General features: G+C 42.0%; 1 protein-coding gene across 1 annotated transcript; it reads right to left on the bottom strand.

Moving 5' to 3' along the window:
• Positions 1-1,163: 1,163 nt before the first annotated feature.
• Positions 1,164-9,011, bottom strand: LOC107392842 (interferon-induced protein 44-like). Its single transcript, XM_015970877.3, has 8 exons — positions 8,895-9,011; positions 8,209-8,710; positions 4,556-4,604; positions 2,642-2,837; positions 2,389-2,541; positions 2,139-2,310; positions 1,955-2,055; positions 1,164-1,882 (listed from the first exon to the last, which is right to left on the bottom strand). The coding sequence occupies exons 2-8, from the start codon at positions 8,678-8,680 to the stop codon at positions 1,688-1,690; spliced, it is 1,338 nt and encodes a 445-aa protein (XP_015826363.3). The 5' UTR covers positions 8,681-8,710; positions 8,895-9,011; the 3' UTR covers positions 1,164-1,687.
• Positions 9,012-10,793: the final 1,782 nt, after the last annotated feature.

Here is a 10,793-nt window from a genome sequence, read left to right as displayed (position 1 = left end):
GAAGCAGTCCCGACACCATAAACCACATCTGTTACTGCACCATCTAGAAGCATCTCTTAAAACATTACACATCACCGGTTCCACAATAGCTCAGTTGTTGCCGAAAAGTTCTGAAACCCCTTGTGAGTTTGTGCCAATGCTTGTTTTCTTGTTTCTTTTTAAGGATGCTGATGCTTTAAGCCTGATCTAAATCCTGATCTAAACCACTTTGATGCATCGGGGTCACATTTAGTAACATTGTGAAATGAACAGCAGATGGCTTCAGAACAAACAAGCACATATTTTTATATTTTCATTTTAAAATACAAAGAAAAATGTTTTTAACTTAATTCTTCACTTGTTTTATTTGTTGAACCTAAAGGAGACTAGGAGGATTTTTGTAGCCAAAAGCAGCATTCTTATTTTAGTTTAGCTGCTTGCTGCTGTTTTGTTGTCTCTGGTTTACACCAACATCAGCCTTTGGACACGGACCAGTCGTGTGTTTCTGCAATGCATACGTATGAAGGGGAATGGTGTCTTCTTCACTCTGCTGCCTTTTCTGTTGATGACTGAAGTGGTCGGCTGAAGAGAGAAAGGCCATCTGCCTGTTTGAGAGCATCACCTGTGCCATAAGAGCCCATCCACACACACACACACACTTTGCCATCTCCCTCTCCATACCAACCTCACAACAAACCTGCTGTTCCATCTTTAAACTGTTTGCTGGATGTTCTTATTTCCATCTATAAAGTAAAAAAAACAGCTGATTTTCAGTGATTGTTCAGGTGTTTTCCTGTTCCAGGGCGTTGTTGTAAAACCAGTTCAGTCTAAACTGGCCATGTTGAGAACGTTCCTCTTGTCATGTGCACCAACATTGTTAAACACTATTTAAGGGTGTGTCTGTTGCAGTTATTCATTTTTAGCTGATGACTGTTGCAGAACGTACAGCTGCCAGTTAATAATCCACTCTAATTCAGTTGATGTCATTGATGCAGAAGCAGCTGAGGAGGCAGATTAAAGGTGTTGTGTATTTTGTTGTAACACCTCCGTCCTGTTACGCTGAGAGGGACTGTAACAAGCCTGCTTTAATAAACCTTAGTTCTGGTCATTCATGCATTCTGAGTAATTACATAAGCACAAAAGCAGAAGTTTGAATTGTTTCTCACTAATTAAAACAGCAGAAACTCATGCAACATGTTTTTATTTAACATGGAGATTTTCCCATGATCACAGATTCTGTTACTGAACATTTGAACATCACACAAACCTGCTGATTAAATGTGAATAAGTAAGATCAGGAAGTTGTTTGAGCCTTAATGATGTCATGTGACTAGTCAGCCTTCATTAACGTGGAGACTGAAACAGACGCGAACATAAATATCAGATGATTTCTAATTCATCTGAGAAAATTTAACCAAATTTTACATCAAATCACAAGTGCCCAGTACAAGCAGCCATCCACCATGACTCACTGGGGATCGAGATCAACTCCAAATTACAAAATATTTGTATTTAACAAAATCTGCTAAACTTTTTGAAACAAGAAGCTTGGAAAAACTTCCCAGCATTCCTAGGGACACCATGAACTCCAATAGAAACCCACATCAGAAAAACTGATGTAGCTGATAAATGTTGAAACTACAATTCGATTTAATCAAAGAAAATGTGTTTGAATATCTGAACATTTTCCTCAGTTTATCACCGACTCCTAATCCTTGGTTTCTTCGCTGCTCAGTCGGTCACTGAGCTCATCAAAGAAATTATCAACAAAGCGAAGCATCTGGATGACGGCGCTAAGCAGCAGGATGTCACATTTCATGTCCAGCTCCAGCTCTTCGCTGTAGTTCTTCACTGGAACGATGCAAGACAGCGGCACACCGAGTCTGGCGCTGACCTCCTGCATCTGGATCAGAGGAGGTCAGTTGGGTTGGTTACACGACAGACTAGATGCATTTATTGTAAATGTAATCGTTACCATGTCCTTGATGTCTCCACTCTTATAGATGTTCGTCACATCTTCTTTCACCAAAGGACAGGCTTCGTCTACTTTAGTGAGCAACACCAGCTGAGGAATTCCTACAGACGCCAGGAGACAAAACATTCCAGACTTTTGAAACTTTTCCCTGGAAGTAAAGTAAATGTAGAAATGTTATACTGACCCAACAGGTTGACCTTTCTGCGGATAGTTTCCAGCTTCTCCTCCAGCTTTGTGGACATAATGGAGATCTTACAGGCATCAATAACATAAGCCACACAGTGGATCTTGTCTTTCAGAACAGGAGACTTGCGATAACATTGAGCTTCTGAATTCAGAGGAACAGCAGGGTTGAACTGCAACGGAGAGAGAGAGAGAGATTATTTGAAATGAATCTGGTCTAACTCTTGATCCATCTCAGTTAAGCATCACACCTGGTAACGGTCAGGCATGTGACCTTTGAGGATGCTGCTGACGTCTTCTACATCAAGCCCCGCCCCTTTGCCTTCTTCCAGTCCCATGGTATCGCACAAGATGATTGGCAGAGGTTTGCCTTCTCGTCCAGCCTTCAGAGTGTAGGTTCGAAACTGTAGAAAGAGATGCAGTAACATGAAGATGGTGGTGAAGGTTGGTATTTTGGGGTTGAACGTTCTAACCTGAAGTAGAAGAAGTGAGGCAGAGACAGACCTGTGTGGTGAGGCTGGTGGAGGCACAGCCAGATATGGCCTGGCTGGTGACGTGGCCTCTGAATACAGAGTTGATGGAGTTAAAGAAGCTGGACTTTCCAGCTCCGACCTGTCCGATCATCAGAACCCGAGCCTGAGACACAGAACGGACTGTGGGTTTGTAGGTTTTAATGCTCTCCATCAGCTCCTTCTTAGTCCTAAACAAAGAAAAACAGGAGCTAATTCTCTCTTGACTGGTGCTAACCTGACCTAACACTTATTAGTATCAGAAATCAGAAAAGCTTTATTTGTCCCAGAGGGAAATTAAGAGTTTCAGTACACACAATTCAACAAGAATTGGTGACTGTGGTCATTCGCAACCCGAGTCGCGCTACCTTATACCTTACATGTGTGTATATATATATATATATATATATATATATATATATGTGTATATACATATATATATATATATATGTGTGTATATACATATATATATATATATATATATATATATATATATATATATATATATATATATATGTATATGTATATATATATATATATATATATATATATATGTATATGTATATATATATATGTATATGTATATATATATATGTATATATATATATATATATATATATATATATATATATATATATATATATATATATATATATATATGTACTTATATCACTTATTCCAGGGGTGTCAAACTCAAACTCACAAGGGGCCAAAATGAAACTCTGGGACGGAGTCGAGGGCCAAACTTAATATTTTTTGAAAAAGTGACGGCAAATTTGCACATTTTCTTTATCAACATATATGCAATTTTGAACCTTTAAATTAGGAAACAAACTTATTTCTGCATTAACACTGAATGTGGAATAACCAAATTACACACGAGCAAGTCAGTTTTAAATAAAAGGCATCAGTGGTATTCATTACTTGTGGTATAATCAGCATTTTTAAAATCTATTCAGGATTTATGTTTTCTTGTTTATTCATTTTTCTTATTTTTTATTCTCCTTTTTTTCTCCTGTAATAAGTGTCATCGCTGCTGTGATGTCTAGCTTTCCCCACTGAGGAACAATAAAGGGATTTTCTATTCTATTCATCTATCTGCAGCCTTTCCACTTCCTGTTTACTGTAGGTTAAACCTTTTCTCACGGGCCAACAACAAAATAAAAATATCATTTTATCTTAAATGAAAATGCAACATCTCACCTGTTAACTTTCATGTTTTGGAGCAGAAAAAGAGCATAAAACCAACATATTTAAAGCTCAGTTTGCTCCACTGGTTTACTGTGATGCTCACCTGTTCCAGCCAGATACCTGCATCATGGGGTTGATCTGAGCTGAGGAGGAGACTCCTGTTGTTTTGTTCATCTTCATCATAATAATGACAACATTAGATGACAACAGGTGCTCACATAGGTTTGTGCTGATGAACATGTCTGAGCAGCTTGACCACGTTGTTGTGTGTCAGGGAGGAAACACAACGACAGCAGCCACAGAGCCGTGCTGGTTTGAGCGTGTCGCTGCTCGCTGGCTTGTCAGCTCTGTCTGGACGTTAGTTGGAAAACTTTCTCTTTCAGTCATGAACACATTACTGAGCGGCTAGAATCTCCGTTTCTGGGCTTCAACGTCAGAAAACAGCTGAGTAAACTCGGCGCTGAGTGAGAGGAGTGCAGTTTGTCCGAGACAGCGGAGCTGCAGACACCAGCAGAAGACGCTGGAAAAAACACAAAGGAGGGGGCGCATCGGCTCCGTGCTGACGCCGCAAAGCATCATGGAAGTTGAAGTCTTTGCGGTAAAATCGGCCAACGGGCCAGTTTTAATATATTTTTGATATTTATCTCACGGGCCACATAAAAATGCTCCGAGGGCCGCATCTGGCCCGCGGGCCTTGAGTCTGACATGTGTGACTTACTCCATTCCCCAGATCACAGTCCTCCAAGGCCTCTCAAGTTCAGTCGTTTCTGTTGAAAATAAAATTGTGTTAGTCCATCGAAAATAAAATTGTGTTAGTCCATTTAAATGTATAGAATAAACATTTATGTCTTGTACCACAAGACTTTTAAAGAAATGTTAGCATCATTCCCCTGGTTATAGGTGTCTTTCATTTAGCTCAGAAAACAGATTTGTGTGTTTTTTTTAGACTTAAAAAATTGAGTTTGCATATAAAGTTACAGTTACTATATCTCATTTATATATTTATGTATTGGCCTATGTTTCAGGAGGATAAAAACAACCATCTTGTTTTCAAGTGGTCCCTCCTGCCTTACAATGAATAAAGAACAAGATAGCACTCGATCAGCAAAAAAAGGCAGGTCCAAAAAGAGTAGACCGATTTATCGGTCGGCCAATTAATCAGGATGATTATTATCGGCCAATGAGTCTCTTTAGTAGAGCTGATTTAAAGTCAGGAAATTTAGCAGGCAGCCTAGTGCTGTGGCTAAGTGGGAAGGGTAAATCAGAACTGTTTATAATCCGGGAATCCTAAACGTGGGGGCGGACATCATGTCCAGGAGGAAGACCACGCTACTCAGAGTGGAGTCTCCACCTCGATCTCATCTCTCAGATCCGGGACAGGTCCGGGAAAGCAACTGTGGATCTGTTTGCATCTAACAAGAATGCACAATGCAGGCTCTGGTTTTTCCTGAAACCGCGAGACCTCCTCCCACAGGGAGTGGATGCGTTTGCGCACAAACCATGGCCCAGGTTCCTGCTTTACGCTTTTCCCCCAGTTCCACTGATCCCTGGTTTTTTGAACAGGTCAGGCAGGAACAGCTATCAGTCATCCTGATAGCTCTTCATCCCGGCTCCAGCTACAGCTGCTGGTGACAGCATGGCTGTGGTGCCTGCCGTAGAGAGAAGATACGCTCCTTCAGGCAAACAGAGCCAACAGACACACTCCGATTTTGGGTCAGCACCTATGGATCTGGCCGCAGAGCGTTTACATTTAGTGACGTGTGGCCTCTCACCAGAAGTGGTTCGGACAAACCAGAACGCTTGTGCTTCTTCTACTGTAGCGTCCCTTTCAACGTCTATGTGAGGAACGGGGCTTGGATCCACTCTCCTGTCCTCTAGCTAGTATTCTGTCCTTACAGGTGTTGACACACAGGGGCCTGGCGTTCGGCACTATTAAACGCAATTAGATGTTTTTACATTTGAAGTAAAAACATCTCATTGAGAATCAGAAATGTTTTATTGTCCCAAAAACTGGGAAATATGACATTATATCCTATGAAAGTGTTTCCTATGTACTTATCTGTTGTTTTTTATTTATCATATGACAGGTATGTGACACCATCTGAGCCATGCAAAAGAGCGATTCTCTTTTACCAAGCACATCGTTAGTGCCACTCTGCTACAAAGTGACTTGTTTGTGCAACACACAGCACAGTCCCCAGATGCAGCACAGGCAACCACTGCAGAGGCCTACCCCATGTTGAACAAAACTAAGCTCAGAACAGAGCTATCCCTCATCTATGAGAACCATGAGTTCAGGGCTTGCACTGGTGCACTGACTCTCTTCCAGTTTTTCATGGAGAACAATCTTCAAAGCACATTCACGGAGACTGTCACTCTTTTGAAGATTCTTGTCACCACACCCATGACCATAGCCAAATCCGAGAGGTGCTTTTCGACCAGGCCCCCACAATGCGGCTTTAAAATTGAGGCCAACTCGGAAGTAAGAAAAATTGCAGTTCCACCCTCATCCGCTGGGGGCTGGTATCAGAAGCGAGCAAAGCCTCATTGACTCCCATGTTAAAAATACTAATTTCACAGCAGAAATAAACATGTTTACAGCCTGGTACCTGGTAACAACAACTCTGAGGGGGGTGAATTTTTTTCTCACTCTTCTGTTTAAGTGTATTAAAAGCCTAAAATTCTGTATAATTAATGAGCATCAAACCCACGTGACCACAGAGCTAGCTCCGTGGAAGGGCCTCAGTAGAGCCTCGGTCTGGCTTGGAAACTGCTCCGGGATTTTGGGTCTCTGTGTTTGTGTATTCTTTTTTGGATATTTTTTGTGCAATTGTTGGACAAAATGACTTGCTGTGGCATTAATTGCACTAATAGAGCGTCCAAGGAGTCTCCACTTCATTTTTTTCGGTAAGTAAAAATATATTTATGTATTTTAGGTCACTGCCGAGCTGAGCTTAGATTTTAATATGTACTGTTTAACCATGAAATTTAAATGTAATAGGGACAAACCCAGTGCATTTAACATAATGCTGCACTTTAGAAAATGGGTTGAAATATAACTAGTTGGTGGAGCTGGGTTCCGACTATCGGCTTGTGGAGCTCTCGGGAGATCTCTGTTTTCCACCCGGAATGCCGGCTGTTTCTCCCCGCAGCCCGGTCCATCTCTGTCTGATCGCGGCTCCTGTTTAATGCGCGGGCTGACGGCTGGTTCTCCCAGCAGCTTGATGCATCTGTCTGATCGCTGCTTCTGTGTGCTGTGCAGCTGCCGGCTGGTGGAGGTCTCGGAGACCTCTGTGTTCCACCCGGTTTTACCCAGCAGTCAGCCCGGTGTATCTCCGACTCAGAAGCTCTGGTGTTGTGCACAATTAACTCCGGTTGTAGCTAGGTTGCTACCTCCGTTAGCTTAGCTCCCACCTCCGCATTAGCTTTGGGTTAGCTTCAGGTTAGCTTGTAGCTAGTTCAACCGGGTGTCGTCAGTTGATCCCAGCCTTACAGCCCCACCCTTAGCTCTTCCTCTCTTCCCTTTTATGGAATTGTCTGGGCTTGACGGAACCTGTGACACAGTCAAAATGGTGATGGTGGCCACCTCCCATTTTAGCAGAAAAACTTGTTATTGGAGCCTATGGAAACCCATTGTCCATATATTAATGTCAATGCTTTCTACTTTAAAGAGGATTAAGACTTTCCTGAGGAACACCATGACACAGGAACGGCTGAATGCTCTTGCCATGCTCTCCATGGAAAAAAAAGCTTGTCACAAACATTCCTGACTTCAATAAAAGGGTCATCGAGAGCTTTGCCACTCAGAAGGACAGAAGGGCAAAATTCCTGTACAAATGAGGTTATCACACACACAAATGCATCCTCTTGATCTTTGTATAAAGTTGATTTTAGCACAGCACTCCAGAAATATTTAACAGTGTAAATTTCTGGCATTTTGTCTAAGTAGTGTTTACTACCATTACTGTAACAGTGACCTGCTCATAATTTTTCTTGTTCACTCAAATGTTGAAATTAAACAAAATGTTTTTGTTACTTGCCTCTTGCATTGCCTATTTACCATTTATGGTCATGTTATTTTATGTGCAATTTAATGCAGTATTTTTCAACGTTGGTCCGCAAGGCAGCGTGCCAATAGTCAGACACACCTGGATTAATTAGTTTGTCCAATGATGTAAGACAGGAAATAAAAGAGCTGTGCTTAGTTCAGGAAATAGTGGAGTTGTGCACAATGCTCAGAAAGCACAAGTTTGTTTAAAAAAACATAGCACAGGTCCACCAAGAATATTTGTCACCAGCCACCACTGCGGAACATTGTGAGAAATGTCTAGAAATATACGAACTCATTAAAAAGATATTCAGAGAACTTACCCTCCACCTGGTAGACCTCACACTCAGTCAGGTTCAGGTCATTCCCGTGCATCTCTTCAGCTGTGAAGTTGTAATAACCTCCTGGATTGCTGTAAGTCACTGGTTTGTCTCCATTGAAGAACGCCAGTGCATTTCCAAAATAAGGCCCTGAGTTGGCAACCATGTAAACTGCATACGGGTAATTTAACACTGGATATTTCATTAACTTTCTTCCTCTGAAGGTGAACAGAAAGGCCTGCTCATCGTTCGCATACTGTCCACTCCGACTAAAGGGTTGTTTGGTGAATCCTCCAAACACAAACCCAGAGGCGTTGTAGCCCACAGACACCGTGGGAGAGAGGCTGTCACATCGCTGGTGGAAGGCAGCAGCAGTAAAACCATGAAGAGTAGCTTTAAACAGCAGCTTGAGTTTAACGGTCCCCAGATGGGAGCAGACGGTTTTCTGCTGGTTTCTGGTTAGTTTGGAGTTCATTCTGGACTGAACGTAAACTAAAGTTGGAGTCTGAGGGTAAAAGCGAGAAATAGAGGTTTAGCTTAACAAAAACATCACATTCACCTCGGTAATTATTGTTAAATGAACATTTGGACCCGAACATCACGTTTACTCCTCGAGTTAGACCCCTGACAGTTGCGGTAAACATTAGATTAAAATGTTTAATTTTATTGAACAGATGCGCTTATTTTACCTTTGAACAAGATCAGTTGCGCGTTTCTTGGTTCGTGCCCAGGGTTCCTTGTTGCAGTAAGTTTCGTTTTCCTGATGAGCTGTACTGGAAAACTGTCTACGGAGAGCCAGTGGTGCCAAATGATATTAAACAAAAGACACGCATTACTGTGTCAACAATTAATTGAAATCTTGAACAGAAACATGACTATTTATTAAATGTATTATTTGTGACGTTTTTCATGAATTGAAAATCTTTAATTTAATTTCAAACTATTTTCCCTTAGGTATGGAGAGCCAAAAGTGGCACAATACAATAAACGATTTGTTTGAATGAGCTATCAATTTGAAATACAAAATATGTTACATATTAAAGAAAATGTGTAAAAAGTTTGAGCTACTGCACACATTTGTTGGCCATCGAGTTTTATAAGTGGAATTCCTTTATGCCAACCTACTTCTCAAATCAATACTATATAAATACAGTATGTGTCACAAATTAAAACCTTATTTTGATTACACTTTATTTCATTTTATCATGGTCTGTGTTGCTGTAGGTCATAAATGTATTTTACTTGTCAAACTTGCCCTCAAATTCAGTGAGAGGAACTAAAGGAATGCACCATAAATTTGGCTACCAAAAATTTTCAGCCAAAGCTCAAAAATCACCAAAAATTAAGTTTAAAAAAACTTGGCCGAAACAGGCCGTCAGGTGAACCCCATAGCTGTCATGTTGGGTGGCAGTTTCTTGACCCATGACATGCAGAGTCACACGGGAAACAGACAAGCGTAAAAAGGATTTATTTAAAAAGAGGAGCAATGGGAACTGAGCAATGGGAACTGAAGATGCTGCATACTGGTAGCAGGATTCCAGGGTGAGGTTCTGAGGAGGGAGACAGAGTGAGAATCCAGTGGGCTTTATGGACATATTGACTTTAGACGAGAGCTTACTGTTTTCCAGTAATGGTAGGAGAAGGTGGGGGGGGGGGGGGGGGGATGGGGCTTGGTCAGGTCTGGGGGAGCTGAGAGATCCACAAGGCGACAAATGGTATATCCAGAGGCGAGGTTGGAGCGGATGTTGATGAGGGCAGGTGAGCGGCTGAGAGCGGGCGGCCAGGGGAACGGCAGTGTGATCTGGAGTGCGGGAGTCCGGGCTGGTTATGGAGATGAGGGAACATGGAGTGGAAACCTGGAGGAGAGCAGGGAAGAGTCGTCTTGGATTATTCAGGCAGCAGGTTTTCTAACAAGATACACAAGTTCAAGGCATGTTAGTGGCTAGAGCTACCCAAACAGAGTAATCATCCGGCGTGGTGTGGTGTCACACTGCTCCTTAAATCCCCTGGGCCTTGATGACAGGATCAGCTGCAGCTGGTTGCTCTCAGACACGCCCACCTGCAGACAAGGCTCAGAGGATAGATTACTGACAGGCAGCTCACCACGGACCATGACAACAGCACCCATTTTTGTTTCATCCCTCATGCGACAACTTGCTCTTTGCTTCATAAAAATCGTACGTTCGCATTGACTTCAAAAGTTACGTTTTCACCTTAGTACTCACTAAAAACAGTTGGGTTAAAAATGACCCAATTTGGGCTGTTTTGTTAACCCAGCCGCTGGAGCAATATTGCACCAGCCCAGCAGTAATTAATTTAACCCAACAAGATGGGTTCCTCCATTTCAACCCAACTCGAATAGCAGGCGAGGCTAGTCACGCAGCAGTCAGACAGCAGAGTGCGCCAAGGCTGCATGTCTGCAAAAACGAAGTCTGGGTCACAGAAAAGGAAAGAAAGAAAGGAGAAAGAGGACAGGCAGAAGACACGGCGTCAGTATGTCACACAGTTTTTCTCAAAGAAAGGTGGGTTTAGTGAGTGGTTAAATTCAACCTGTTTGCTAGCTCTGATATCCACAATGAGAGGAACTA

Source organism: Nothobranchius furzeri, chromosome 8, assembly GCF_043380555.1.
Source record: "Nothobranchius furzeri strain GRZ-AD chromosome 8, NfurGRZ-RIMD1, whole genome shotgun sequence".
NCBI lineage: Eukaryota > Metazoa > Chordata > Actinopteri > Cyprinodontiformes > Nothobranchiidae > Nothobranchius > Nothobranchius furzeri.
Note: the sequence above shows the minus strand (reverse complement) of the source record. Positions and strands in the feature narration are given on the sequence as shown.

Bases quoted from the DNA above. Each gene is read 5' to 3' on its own strand.
- LOC107392842 (XM_015970877.3), bottom strand. From the start codon at position 8,680: ATGAACTCCAAACTAACCAGAAACCAGCAGAAAACCGTCTGCTCCCAT. The intron at 4,605-8,208 runs GTAAGTTCTCTG...TATTTTCAACAG, and splicing joins TGAGGTCTACCAGGTGGAGG to AAACGACTGAACTTGAGAGG. The intron at 1,883-1,954 runs GTAACGATTACA...CCTCTGATCCAG, and splicing joins GTGGAGACATCAAGGACATG to ATGCAGGAGGTCAGCGCCAG.